This window comes from Balaenoptera borealis (genome assembly GCF_965194805.1).
Source record: "Balaenoptera borealis genome assembly, chromosome: 20".
Lineage (NCBI taxonomy): Eukaryota > Metazoa > Chordata > Mammalia > Artiodactyla > Balaenopteridae > Balaenoptera > Balaenoptera borealis.
This window is the reverse complement of record NC_138879.1, coordinates 23854089-23868942: the sequence shown is the minus strand read 5'-3', so window position 1 is coordinate 23868942 and position 14854 is coordinate 23854089. Positions and strand designations below refer to the sequence as shown.

Genomic DNA, 14854 nt, shown 5'->3' with positions numbered 1-14854 from the left:
CAGGCACATAAAATGTGCAGGAACCCATTGAACGAACTAAGAGTTCCTGGATTGATCCAGGAACTCGCCCTCGACGGGGTGCCAAAAGCTGCGGAGCTCCCCGCACCCCTCCCGCCGCCAGAGAAAGGACGGCCGGGCGGCTGCGGTGAGCGCACCGGTGCCCAGCAGGTGGCGCTGCGGCCCGGAGCCCTCCCGGTGGCGCTGCGGCCCGGAGCCCTCCCGGCGGCGCTCCGACACAGGGCGCGGCCACGCAGCCCCTTTCCTTCCGCCCGGGCGGCCCACCCGGCCCGGCTCTGCGCACACAGGACGCTTTGCCCTGGGTTCGTCTCGATCTCGGGTCCTGGCCCGCTCACCGGGCCGCCCCGCCACAGCGGGCGGCACGGCGCTCCCCGGGGTTCGGGCCCGCGGCTGGGTGAAGGCCGCCAAGATGGCCCAGAGGCGCCGCCTCGCGGAGGACGCGGGAGGACCCCGGGGTCCTACGCCCGGGAGCCAGCGCGCAGCACTTTACGTCCACGTGAGTGGGGAGGGGAGGCGGAGATTCGGGCGCGGAGGGCCGGAGACGAGGAGGCGCTTGTCGCGCTGCGAGCCCCACCTGCCGTCTTTCCCCGCTCCCAGACGAGGTCTGTGACCCTTTCTCTGGCAGGGAAGTGTCTTGGTCCGGAGACCTGAAGTCTCTGGTGCTCACCATCTCGTTGACCTTGACCAAGTGATTTCCCTTCTGAACCTCAATGTCCTCCTATGGAAGTGGGCTTACTAATAATCCCCTTGGGGAGTTGCGTGGCTTAGATGCGGTAGCCACTGTTGACTGACCTCGGAATGGGGATGGGGATGTGTGCGACTGAACCCTGGAAGTGGCCAGGGCAGCCCCGGGGTCATCTCTCGTCCTGTTCACACGCCCCCTGCCCCCAGTGGCCCTACTGCGAGAAGCGCTGCAGTTACTGCAACTTCAACAAGTACATCCCCCGCGGCGTGGACGAGGCTGCTATGAGACGCTGTCTGGTGACCGAGACTCAGACGCTGCTGCAACTCAGTGGGGTGCGGCGGTGGGTACTGGGGGCTGTAGGCGGGGTCTTGGGAATTATGTGGCCGGTGCATAGGACAGGTGTAGGCATCCCGTAGGGCTCCCCCACGTCTCATCTTCTCCATCCTCTTTCCCTAGAGTGGAGTCTGTGTTCTTTGGTGGGGGTACCCCCAGTCTGGCCAGCCCCCATACTGTGGCAGCTGTCCTGGAGGCAGTGGCCCAGGCAACTCACTTGCCTGCAGACTCTGAAGTCACACTGGAGGCCAACCCCACTTCGGCCCCAAGCTCCAGGCTGGCAGCATTCCGGGCAGCAGGAGTCAACAGGTTGTCCATTGGCCTCCAGGTAACCCATCTCACCCACCTCATCCTAGGGCACCCAGGATGTCTGTCCTGGGTGATCACGTTCATTCATTGGGCAAACATTTATTGAGCTCTATCTGGGTGCCAGGAACCTGTAGGCACTAAAAAGTGTATGGTGACGCTTTTGTAAGTACTTAATTGTCTGTTTCTGTGGTAGACCACAAGCCCTGTGAGGCAGGGATCATGTATGCCTTTGTTTTCATCACAGTGTTCCAAGCACTATGTGCCTGGCACATAGTAGATGCTTGAAAAACATTTGTTACATGATTGGAGACCCAGGAGGAGGCCGACAGGTGGTCAGATCACTGCAGCATGATAAAGTCTGCTTATAAATGGAGTCTCTACAAAATGCTCTCAGAGTACAGCCTGAAGGCCATCTCAGTCTGACAAGATCATAGAAACCTTCCTGAAGGACATGATGTTTGAATGAGGAAGAGGAGTCCACCAGAGATGAGGGTGTGGGAGGAAAAGACACAGGATTTGGAAGAGCTTGCATGTTTTGGGGGACCTGTGAGCCATTACTTGTGACTGGAGAGGCTGGGGACAAGGCTGCAAGCTAGGGCCCAGAAGTCTTCAGCACCATACTAGGAAGTTTGGGGTTTTGCTTAGTGGTGACAAGGGAGTCACTGAAGGTTTTTAAGTGGGGGGAGAAACATGTTCCTCGCAGGTTGGCCCGTGATATTTCCATAGCCAGTATTGTCTCCCTCCTTCAAATATATGTACCATTTACCATAGAGTTTGGGGTCAGGGCTTTGTCCTGTTGAGATACATTGAGAGGGACACACCATTTCTGAGATACTCTGGCCCCAAATGCTTACATATCTTGAATCTAATTGTGAGGAAACACCTAAATTAAGAGACTTTGTGTGTGTATCGTAAGAACAGGTAACATGAGATCGAAGTACCATCTTAACAGTTTTTTAGTGTACAGTACAGTATTGCTAACTATAAACACAATGATGTACAGGAGAGCTCTAGGACTTATTAAGAGACATTTTAATTAATTAATTTATTTAGGCCGCGCCATGCAGCTTCCTTCCCTAAGAGACATTTTTAAAAACAACTAGCCTGGGGACTTCCCTGGTGGTCCAGTGGGTAAGACTCCACACTCCCAGTGCAGGGGTCCCGGGTTCAGTCCCTGGTTGGGGAACTAGATTGCGCATGCAACTAAGAGTTCGTATGCCACAACTAAAGATCCCATGTGCCGCAACTAAGAACCGGCGCAGCCAAAATAAATAAATAATTTAAAAAATAATAATAAAATAGAAAATTAAAACAACTAGCCTGTACTCTTCAAAAATGTCAATGTCATAAAAGACAAAGGCAGGATGAGGATCTCAACTAAAGGAAACTAAAGAGACAATGATAGCTGAATGCAATGTGTGACCCCTGATTGGATCCTGGATTGGAGTGGGAAGAGGAAATTACTACAGCAGACATTTAGGGACAATTGGCCAACTTTGAATAAGACTGTGTCTTAGATAACGGGATTGTATCAGTGTTACATTTCCTGAACTCTATAATTAGATTGTGGTTGTGTAAGAGAATGTCCTTGTTCTTAGGAAATACACATTTAATTATTTAGGGGTACAGGAGTACAATATTTAAGTTTTTTACATTTAAATAACCACATTGCAAGTGCTCACTAGCCTGTGGCCAATGGCTACCGTATTATACTAAAATGTTCTATATCTGCACTGACCAATATAGTAGCCACTGACCACATGCTAGGAAGCACCTAGAATGTGATTATTTAAATTTAATTAACTTAAAATTTAAATAGCCACACGTGATTAGTATCTACTGTGTTGGACAATGCAGATACAGAACGTTTCCATCATTGCAGATAGTTGTTTTAGACAGCCCTGGTCTATAACTTACCCTCAAATGATTCAACATAATATATGTGTATATTTAGAGAGAGAGAGACAAAGCAAATGTGGCAAAACGTTAATTGGTGAATCTGGATGAAGGTGTTTGTTGAGCTTTTCTTGCAACTTTTCTATAGGTTCGAAATATTTCAAAGTAAAAAGTAAAATCAAAAAAGGATGGTTGGCTTTGGCGTCAGACAGTCCTAAATTCCAGATCTGACTTTGCCATTGTATGACTTTGGGCAAGCTGCTTAACATCTCTGAACTTGTTTTGTCATCTGTAAAATGGAGCTAATGTTGGAGGGTTATAACAATAAATTGGACACTGCGTAGAAGTGCTTTGCACATAGTGACTCTTCAGTGAATGGTACCCCTGCTACTGGCTTGACCTTCCACCTTCCAGCCCCCTGCAATGTCCTGTGTTTTCCCCTGTATCTGTGTCTGCAGTAAGGTCAGTCAGGTGTTTCTGTCTCCCTCTGAGCTAGCCTGCGTGCTTACACCTGACCCTCTCTCTCCAGTCCCTAGATGACACTGAGCTCCAGCTGCTGGGGAGGACACACTCGGCCAGTGAGGCTCTGCAGATGCTGGCGGAGGCCCGGCGCCACTTCCCGGGGCGGGTTTCTGTGGACCTGATGCTGGGGCTGCCGGCACAGCACGTGGGGCCGTGGCTTGGGCAGCTGCGGAAACTGCTGCGCCTCTGTGATGACCATGTGTCCCTCTACCAGCTGTCCCTGGAGCGGGGCACCGCCCTCTTCACCCAGGTGCAGCAGGGCGCCCTTCCTGCCCCTGACCCCGAACTTGCCGCTGAGATGTACCAGGAGGGACGGGCAGTCCTTCGGGAGGCTGGCTTCCGCCAGTATGAGGTCTCCAACTTCGCCCGGAATGTAAGTCCTGTGGCTGAAGGTGGGGCATGGGCAGGCTGAGGCGTGACCAGGCAGTTGTGGCTCTTTGGGGAGAAGGGTGCTTCCGAAGCCTGAGATGGTGGGACATTCTAACCAGGTGCCCTTACCTGAGCAGAGACAGACCCACCCGCTTCTCTCTGCACCGACTGTTCCGTCCCTTCCCACAGGGGGCGCTTAGTACCCACAACTGGACTTACTGGCAGTGCGGTCAGTACCTTGGCGTTGGACCTGGTGAGTCCCCTGTGAACCTTAGGTGGGATGACTCAGGAGAGCAGTGTCATGGCTGTGTACTCTTGGGCCACTTATTAAGCCCTCCAAGCCTCTGTTTCCTCATAAGTAAAGTGTGGCAAAAAATACTATCTATTTTGCAGAGCCGTTACGTATGTATTTTGAGGCACTTGGTATAGTGCCTGGCACTGTGGTTCTTGATCTTTAGTGTGCATCAGAGTTATCTGGACTGCTTGTTAAAACCCAACTGGGCCCCAACCAAATTCTAGAATTTCTGGAATTGGACAGGGCCTGAGAATTTACATTTCTGGCATCTGAGATGCTGTTGGTCCAGGGGCCACACTCTGAGAACCACTGATTGAACATCTGGCAAGCACACAGTGTTAGCTGCTATTAAAGTGGGGGTGGTTGTTGATGTTGTCAGGAGCCCATGGGCGATTTATACCCCAGGGGGCTGGGGGCCACACCCGAGAGGCTCGGATCCAGACCCTGGAGCCGGACAGCTGGATGAAGGAGGTGACGCTGTTTGGTCACGGCACCCGGAGGCGTGTCCCCCTGGGCGAGCTGGCGCTGTGAGCACCCGAGGGCTCTTCCCTCAGGCTTCCCCTCTACCCCAAGAACCACCTACCTGCACATCTTTGTTTCCCGCCTTGCCCTGCCCCCTCCCCGCCCCATACTGCGTGATCCCCATAAACCCCCCATACGCACATCCCAGCATAGGGTGTGAAGAATGGGAGAAGCACAAGTCTCCTCTCCAAGACCCCTTATTGGTGTTTCTTTCAGTCTGGAGGAAGTCTTGGCCATGGGACTACGCACAGACGTGGGGATCACTCACCAGGTAAGAGGTCAAGGGGTCTGGCACGCTGCTTTCTCCTCCTAGACCTCGCAGAATCACTCTATCTCACTCTTTCTTCTACACACACACACACACACACACACACACACACACACACCCACACCCTCCCATTCCTCTGGGACTGGCATCTAGAGGTAGGGCCTTGGTCCAGCAGAGGCCTGATGGGCAGGAGCAATGAGCAGCATAGGGCAATGGTGAGAACCCTAGACTAGGGCTGCAGAGACCCGGGCTCTAGTCCCCATCTACTGCAACCTTAGGCACATGTCCTTTCACCTCTGAATTTCAACTTTCTCAGTCATCTAAGGGAATAGACTAGATTAAGAGTTTTCAAATATTTTTAAAGCAGAGCTGAAAGCTCAGATAGGAAGTGCAGTAGATAAAGATCAGTCAAGCTCAGAAGTGCTCTGGATGAAGTCAGAGCCATAGAGCTCTGGCTGGGGCTGACCATACTCTGACCAGAACAGGGAGAAGGGAGGAGCAAAGGGAGACCTGGCTTGGCTGGGAGCTGGGTTTGGCCTGAACATGGAATAGGACTGAAGGTGCCCACCTCCCTGCTGGTCCATTGGCCTGGTCCTGGTGTGCATGACAGTCAGTTTTGAGATCCCTGTGTGGGATTGGACCCACCTCTCATCCCTCACTGCACCCCCAGACAGGTGGCCTAGAATAGCCCCGCCAGCTCCCCATCTTGTGGTCCCTGCATCTCTGCCCCTTCTGGTCTCCCCAGCACTGGCAGCAGTTTGAGCCCCAGCTGACCCTGTGGGACCTGTTTGTAGCCGACGAGGAGGTGCAGGAGCTGCTGGAGCAGGGCCTCTTGCTGCTGGATCACAGGTGTGTTGAGTGGGGGGAGGTGGTTTGGGGACCCAGGGAACCCTGACTACACATCCACAGACCAGAGAGAGGTGAGAAAGACTGACAAGGAGGGGCCTGTGGGTGCCAGGGCCTTGGCACTGGTGGAGGGTGATGATTGAAACTGGTAAGAGGGCACAGTCACAGCCTGGCCTCTTTGTTTTTCCAGGGGTCTTCGGTGTTCCTGGGAGGGGCTGGCCGTGCTGGACTCTATGTTGCCGACCCTTCTATCTCGGCTCCAAGAGGCCTGGCAGCAGAGAACTCCCTCCCCTGTACCGGGAGGATAACCACATGTTCCTGTGTCCCAGTGACACTGCCATCTCCACTGGCAGGTGCTGTCCCGGCTCTGGTCACTGCCCGGTCCTGGCATCCCCAGGGGAATGGCTACAGTGAGGCAGATGGGAGGACATTTGTGATCCGGGAACTGGCATCAAGTGTACCCACCACTGCCAGAGAAGGAGTAATGGTTTCTGTGGGTGCCTCTCATCAGTAGACTCTAAACAAATCCTGGCTGGCAAGAGATTCTGGGAAATAGAGCTCTCGGGCTTCCTGCTCCTGCAGTACAGGACGGGATGAGAAATAGAGCTCTCGGGCTTCCTGCTCCTGCAGGTACAGGACAGGACATGTATGTCCAGCACAGCAGCCTGCTGGACTCTGAGAACAGTGGGAGAGATCACAGCAAGCCTTGCCTCTTCTCTTTCGGCAGCCAGGATATGTTTGGGTGTCAGGAGCCTCACGGTACTTCCAGAGTGGCCCCCAGTCCCCTCCCCACTGCAGCCTTTTCCCCTGAGAGAGTGAAGGTGGGGAGAGCCAAGAGGGAAAGGGGAGGGGAGAATTCAGGAAAGATCAGAGCCTGGTAATTCTCCCCTGGCCTTAATAAACCCATCTGGAGCCTGCCTTGACTGTGGTCATATCCTTTGTCTGGGCTTTTTCCTGGAGTGTGGGATCCTGATTTGGGGGCTTGAGCCTTAGTCTAGGGCTGAGATTCCTTCCTGACAGTCATTTTCCCAGTGATCTTAGCATTCATCAGTGATCCTTGCCTAAATCAATGATTAGATTGGGGGTTGCAAAATGTTAATTTCTGACTCTGTCGTTCCATCTATGTTCATTATCTGGCATGCATCCATTAAGAAAAGAGCTTCCCCCTTTTTTTTAAGGTCTGATACCCTTAACCTATAAATTCTGTGCAGGGTTTGGGGGGCGGTGGGGAGGGAGGCATTTTCCTGTGAAGAGGCTCCATAACTTATCGTATCAAAGGGTGCCCTGATGTCAAAGGTAATTTAGTACCCTTGCAAATCAGGGCGTGCTAAGCTCAGTCTCTAGCTGGGTGACTTAGGATAGGGTTCCCCCCACCCCTCAGAGGTGAGCACGTGCATTTCGCATGTGCCTGGTGGGTGTGAATATCAGTCCTTCTTTGACCTGTGGTAACATGGTAAGTGTTAACTCCCTCTCGTTTATTTATGAAATATTCAGCAAGCACTAATAGTGTGCCAGGCTCTGAGCGGCCTGCAGAGAAGAGTAAGACCTGTCCCAGCCCTCGAGGAACTCACCACCATGTTGATAGATGTGTGAAGAGATAAAACTCCAGGGTTATCAGTAAAGGTGTGTAGATGGGCTGTGGAAGCCTGCAGTGCATTTGGTTCTGAGGGACTGGGAGCAGGAAAGGGGAAATGCTTTTTTCTTACCCTCTCCTTTGGCCCCGACGCAGCTTACAGGGTGACCTGTGCTGCCTGGGGAGCCTCTTCTTGAGCCTTCCCCTGATCTTGATATTCAAGATGTGAGCACGGGGCCGGAGCAGGTGCGCCATCAGATAACCTGGGCCCACTCAGGTTTCTCCCAGCTGTCAGGGCTCGTGCCACCTGAGATGCCTGGGCCCTCCCTGCTGGGGCGCCACACGAGGCCTGTGCAGAGGGGCTGGATGGGAGCCAGGTGGGGATGGCACAGGTCACCTTCTGTGACTCAGCCTCCCACCCTCACCAGGTGAATCAGAGTCTCTGGAAGGTGGAGCCCAGGAATCTAGTGTTTAAATGTTTCCTAAGTGACTGTAGTGGTCAGGCCAGTTTGAGAAGCCCTGTCACCTTCCGTCCTGAGAGGCTGGGATCAGGAGAAAAAAGGGGAACAAGGCTAATTCCAGACCTGACCAAGTGGAGTGAGGTCCTTCCCTCTGCGTCCAGACCATCCTGGGCTCATCCATCAAAGGGGTTCTCCTCCTCCATATGGAGACTTCTGTTGTCATCTTTTCACCTGTCCTGTTGAAAAGCATACGGACACAAATAAGAGCGGTGAACAAGCTACGCTGATGATGAGGTGATGAGAGGATTTGGGGAAATGTAGTGTATGTGAGTGTGTGGTTACAGCTTGAAGGCCCAAACCTTCCCCACCTAGAGTGCTGACAATTTTACGGCTGACGACTGAGCCACCCCCACCCCCATGCCCAACCAAGTAGAGTAAAGTAAGCAGGACAGCTATTTTAATTTGCCTTTTACGTATGGGGACATTCAAAGAGGCCCTCTAACTTGACTCAAGTCATATAAGTAGTAAGTAAGAGAACTGGCATAACACTTCTGGACATCTAGAACTTTCTGTCACATTGTTGTTTTATTCTTACCGTGGGGTCAGGTTGATTGACCTGTCTCTTAAAGTAAGCAAAATCCTGACCTCTCTCTGGCCGCTCTGCCTCAGGCTTGAAGCTGCCATCTCTGCCTGGTGCTTGGTCTCGGTGTCTGTATTTTCCCTCCTGGAGAACCCACATGTCCCATCTCCATGAGACCATCCACTTCCTGGGAAAGAACTGCATTCTGCAAAGAAAGGACTTTAAGTAATAGGATTGCTATAAACTGAATGTTTGTGTTCCCCCCAGAATTCATATGTGGAAACTTCATCCCTAGGGGGATGGTATTCAGAGGTGGGGCCTTTGGGAGGTGATTAGGTCATGAAGATGGAGCCCTCATGAATGGGATTAGTGTGCTTATGAAAGAGACCTCAGAGAACTCCCTGGCCCCATCTACCGTGTGAGGACACAGAGGGAAGACAGACAGCTATGAACCAGGAATCAGGCCCTCACCAGACACCAAATCTCCTGGCACCTTGATGTTGGACTTCCCAGCCTTCAGAACTGTGAGAAGTAAATGTTTGTTATTTAAGCTACGCAGGCTGTCGTATTTTTGTTACAGCAGCCTGAATGGACTAAGACAAGGATGAAATAACTTATGTCGTAGCTTGTTTTATTGTTCAAAATGTTTACCATTATATATCCCTGCCCCATTGAACCTGGGAAGGGCCATAAGACTTGCCCAGCACAGATTGTAAGAGCCAGTGAGTGGTCCACCATCTCCTTCCTCCACCACAGAGACCTGCAGGGTTCAAATAGAGGCTGTTCCGTCCACCTGGGTCCTAGAGTGAAGAAGTCTTTGGGCAGAGGAGCGGCCGACCACCAGAGACAGGAGCAGGAGTGGGATGGCACACTCACTGCTGTAAACCAGTAGATTTGGGGTTGTTCGTTACTGCAACAATATAATTGAGACTAAACTCCTTGATCCAGTTTGTAATCCCACCATTCAAAGATTAACTTCTTTTAGATCTTGGTCTGTATCTTAGCAGAAGTTCTTACATGCAAATGAACATCTTTAGATAGACACTCTTACAAAAAGGGGAAAATACACATCTTGCTTTGGAGCCTTATTATTCTACCCCAGATGTGGTGGGCACTTTTTCATGTCAAATTTGTATCTACATCCTATTTTTTTAGTGTAGCTTCCTAGTGTACCACTGCATTGTGATCCCAAAATTTAGTTTACCAATTCCTTTTTGGTGAAACAGAAGGTTTACTTTTTTATTTTTATAAACGCTGTAACGAACATCTTATGTAAACATTTTTATGCACTGGCTTGATCATTTTCTTAGGTTTAGGCTAAATCCCAAGGAGTGGGGTTGCTGACTCTTGAGGAGACACACCTCCTTTGTTTGGATACACTGTGCCAAACCGCCCTCCAGGAGGCCTGGCAATTCATGCCCTTGCCAGCCCGCTGGTCGTCAATAGCAAGCATGATCAATTTTTCCAAATGATTCCAATCTGGAGAACACTTTTAACCCTCACTTTATTATCAGCTAACGTACTGTCTCCCTAACTTAGGCAACGATTTTGGTCCACCTGATTACTCTTGAGTCAGAGAACAGAGGGGATGCAGCCTCTGGGGCCACCCAGGTAGAAGATCCAGCTGGGACTGTGCCCATGTGTTCAGATTGCCTCTGAACTCCTCTCATCCAGACCCTGCTTCTGGGAGAATCCACATCTTCTCCCTCCTCTTTTCCTCTTCCTGCTTTCTCTTCTTTTCCCTGAGGGGATTTTTAAAGCCAATTTTTAAAATTATACGAAGAACATTATAGAAACATTAGACAGAATTCTAAGTGAAAAAGAAAAAAAAAATCTACAATTAGTGACCCCAACAAATTCAACTGTTTGTGTTCCCTTCCAGTCCTCATCCAAATGCATGCAGGACTTTTGCCCAGTTGTTCTCCTGACACATCTGATTTTGCGTTCTGCTCCTTTTTCTTCTCAGTCTGTCATATGCATTTTTCCATGTTTTTACATGGTCATCATCTTTCTCATTTTAATTGTTGCACAATATTCCAATGGGTGAATAATAAGTATTACCCTAATATAAGGCACTTAAGTGGTTCCCCATTTTTCTCTATTATAAATCATGCTGCAGTGCATGTTTTTATGGATGTAGCTTCTTCCTTCATTTGAATTATTTCCTCAGGTCAATTCCCAAGAGTGAGATGGTTGGGTCAAAGGGTATGGATGCTTTAATGATTCGTGGTGAGAGTTGTTATATTGTTTTCCAAGGGGCTTTTCCCTTTTTTTTTTTTTTAATTTTCCTGCTCAAAAAATAATAATGCTCTTTTTCAACCATATAGAAGAAAGCAAAGCTTCTACTATCCAGGAATTACCACTACAACATTTGGTCAACCATCCCTCCAGACATCTCTTGATGCATAGATATATATATCTATGTAGAAATAAAAATAATTTTTCACAAAAGGGATCATACTCATGTGCCAGTTTTGCAACCTGTTTTTTGTTTTTTTTTTTAACTCAAAAACATGTCCTGGGTTTTTCTAATTGGTTCTGCCACCACTAGTGCCTATGTGATAGCATAATGTAGTACGGTAATAGCTGTCAGCCAGGCATGGTGCCAAGCATTTTACCTGCATTAATTCATTTAAGCACCACAACAACTCAATAAGTTCTGTTATTATCATGCCCACTTTACAGAGGGGCAAACAGGCTCAGAGAAATTAACTGCCCCAGGTCACATAGATAGGAGGTGATGGGGCTCATACTCAAGCTGAGTTCACTGAGGCTCCAAAACAGATGCTTATATAAATAATACATCAATACATTCTTAATGTAAAAAATAATAATAATAAATGTAAGTAATACCATAGCATAGTCCCTTTTACACCTCCACATAGGTTTGATGTGTGTATCAGTTAAGTTTAGGTTCAACTGCACATGACAGAAAATCAAAGTAACATAAGCTTAAGCAAATAAATGTATTTTTCTTCCACATAAAAGAAGTCTAGACAAAGCATTTCAGGGCTAGCATAGTGGACCCATGGTCATTGGTCATGAAGAACACAGGCTCTGTGCTCTGTATCCTCATTTCATAGCATCCATCCCTAAGATCTCCACATGGTCTAATATAGTCCCTGGAGCTCCAGCCATCATGTCTGTGTTCCAGGTAATTAGCATGTTGCTGCTTCCTCACCATTCCTCATAAAAGAAGGACTTGGTTAATAAAAAAGGGTGAGACTAGATATTGAGGCAATCAGAAAACAACTTCCCAATCCTTTTCTTTTTTTTTCTTTCTTTTTTGTTTTGTTTTTTGGCCACGCTGTGCAGCATTCGGGATCTTAGTTCCCCAACCAGGGATCAAACCCGAGCCCCCTTCACTGGGAGTGCGGAGTTATAACCACTGGACCACCAGGGAAGTCCCCCCAATCCATTCCTATGAATTTACACATATAAGTACATATATAAAAATATAGTTTAAAAAATAATCTAATGTGTTAATGGTACCTTGTTTCAATTTACATTTTAAAGTTTATCAACCAAATCAAATGTTCTCCATTAAATATTTGTTTACTAACTATTGTGTTCTGTGCACATTTAAGCTCTTTGCTTATTTTCATTTAGCCATTTGCTTATTTAGCCTTAATGATTTCCTGATCAAGTTGAATGAATTGTTTACATAGATAAATAATTACAAGTATATTAACTCTTTGTCTTATTCATTGCAAGTATTGCTTCCAGTATGCTGTCCTTTTTATCTTTCACAGATATTTACTTTTTTGGAAGTGAGTTTTCTAGAAATTTCAAATATTTATATTTTGAGTCCATGTTTTGCCCTGTGACTTTTTCTGTCAGTTCCGGGCTCCAGAAATATGGTCAACTTTCAAGTTGGCTTTCTCCTCCCAGGAGAGGCAGTCTAATGTTGACGGCTGTGTCCACCTGGGACCAAATCTCTACTCTGCTGCTTCCCACCTGTAGGACTTCCCTGAACTGAGATCGGGTTTTCTCTACTGTTTAGTGAAGGGGTTAGACCAGCCCCAGGTTCTCAAACCTGGCTCTGCATCAGAAGTACCAGAGGTTCCATGAAATGTGCATTCCTGGGCCCCGCTAAGATCTATAGAATCCAAATCTCTGTATCCAGGGATCTGTATTTTTAAACGCTCTCCAGTGAGCCTGATGCTCAGACGTATTTCAGAAACTCTGGACCAGCCAGTGTCAGAGTTGCTTCCTGTGCTGGGCTCTCTGAGAAGTGAATGAGAGAAGGCAGCAGCCCTTGGCCACTGTGTCTGTCGAAACCACTTGGCCCTGCCTCTTCCTTTTGGGTCACAGCCCCCATTTCACAACCAGCCTGAGAAGTAGCCCCTTCTTCCTACTTCCTCGGGGGTGGGCGGTGAGGTTAGGTGGCGGTCAGGCTCCTGGGGTGTGGCCTGAGGGACTGCTACAGCAATGCCTCCGTGAGGGGCCAGTAGCATTACTAGCTGGTAGCCTTATTTAAGTCACTCACCCTGTGTGTCTCCATTTCCTCACCTCTGAAAGCAGGGACCATGCCTTCCTCAGGGTTTTTGTAGGGTTGGAGATGATGGATGGATGAATGGATGGAAAGAGCCGAGTGCAGTTCCTGGCACAAAGTGCACATTTGACAAAGTGGTAGTTATTACTATTAGTGTTTTCATCGTGATTTACAGTTTCCTGGGCATGCTAGCCCTAAGGAAGGAGGCTCCAAGCAAGAATTCCTGGTTCCTGCCAAGACAGAAAGAGACCTGTCATTTCTTTGCGATGCTGAAACTTGTCAGTAGGTAGCCCTGGGCTTCTGGAAAATTCCCACCCTGGCCCAGTGTAGAACTTGCTTCCTTTCAGGTGGGTGTGGGCCACAGGACAGCCTCCAGGCAGTGGCGCCCATAGTAGGAGGAATGTCCCTCACTAGGTGACTCCTCAGACCAGTGCTCCTTGCCCTCCCCCAGCAGGTCAGACTGGAATGGCCCCGTTCCTCAGGTGGCTGACCTATGCAGGTGGGGCTGCCCCTACCTGCCTCCAAGACCCTGACACCCGGGAGACACTCCCACCAGAGTGCGCCTTTCCTTTGCCCCTACCTCTGGATCAGGTCTCTCCTGGTGCCCATTGCTCCTCACCCTCTCCAAGACCTTGGGGCTCCTTACCTCCATTCCTGCTATCCCTGACTCAGCTTGGGGCTTCCCCTTGCCCTTGAACCTGACCCAGCTTACACAGGCCTCACTTTCTTGGCTGACCTTTCTTATTTTGATTAGGACCGAAGTGAGAGGCCAGATCCCCTGTCTGAGGCCTTGGCAGCCATGATGGGAGACAAGGTGGGCAGGGCCTTGGCTCACGGAGGCTGCTTTACATCACTGGGGAAGCTGCCATTGTTCCCCGCTGCCCTCAGTATCCCATCCCCCCCAACCCTGTACTGACCCTTCAGATTAATTCATGAACAATAAAAGGTGAGCTATGAAAACTGTCAGGCAGGCTGTCCTAATCTTGAATAAGGTCTGAAGGTACAGGGACAATTTAAGGATCCTACTCCTTAAATTGAGTTTGAGCGCAGGAGCGGTGAATGATTCCCGCCCGGGTCCCGGAGTGGGAGTGCTTGTGTTCAGCCCTGCCGCTTGTTAGCTGCTTAATCTTGAACAAGGTGCTTCACCTTCTATACCCCAATTTCCTCAACTGTAAAATGGGAGTGCTCTACCTCACATGGTTGTTGTAAACTTTCAAGAACTTAGGACACATAGCTAAAACAACCAGAGAAAATATATAAATTAGATTTCATCAAAATTAAAAAATCTTGTATGTCAAAGGACACTATCAAGAAAGTGAAAAGAAAACCACAGAATAGGAGAAAATATTTGCAAATCGTATATCTCAAAAGGGTCTAATATCCAGAATATATAAAGAACTCCTACAACTCAACAACCAAAAGACAAACAACCCAATTAAAAAATGGGCAAAGGATTTGAATAGACATTTCTCCAAAGGAGATATACAAATGGACAAAAAGCACATGAAAAGCTGCTCAACATTATTAGCCATTAAGGAACTGCAAATCAAAACCGCAATGAGATACCACTTCACACCCACTAAGGTAGTTATAATTTTAAAAAAGGAAAATAAGTGTTGGCAAGTACATGGAAAAATTGGAACCCTCACACGCTGCTGGTGGGAATGCAAAATGATGCAGCT

The 14854-nt window shown here is 48.9% G+C and overlaps 1 protein-coding gene across 2 annotated transcripts; it reads left to right on the top strand.

The window, feature by feature from the left end:
• The first annotated feature begins 207 nt into the window (after positions 1-207).
• On the top strand, positions 208-6980 carry RSAD1 (radical S-adenosyl methionine domain containing 1). 2 transcript variants are annotated; one of them, XM_082372625.1, is made up of 9 exons: positions 208-514; positions 910-1043; positions 1160-1364; positions 3771-4136; positions 4322-4385; positions 4807-4954; positions 5166-5220; positions 5963-6066; positions 6254-6980. In XM_082372625.1, the coding sequence occupies exons 1-9, from the start codon at positions 428-430 to the stop codon at positions 6369-6371; spliced, it is 1281 nt and encodes a 426-aa protein (XP_082228751.1). In that variant the 5' UTR covers positions 208-427; the 3' UTR covers positions 6372-6980. The 2 variants fall into 2 exon arrangements, with proteins under 2 accessions (XP_082228751.1, XP_082228750.1); XM_082372624.1 differs by lacking the exon at positions 208-514 and having other exon boundaries at positions 632-1043.
• Positions 6981-14854: the final 7874 nt, after the last annotated feature.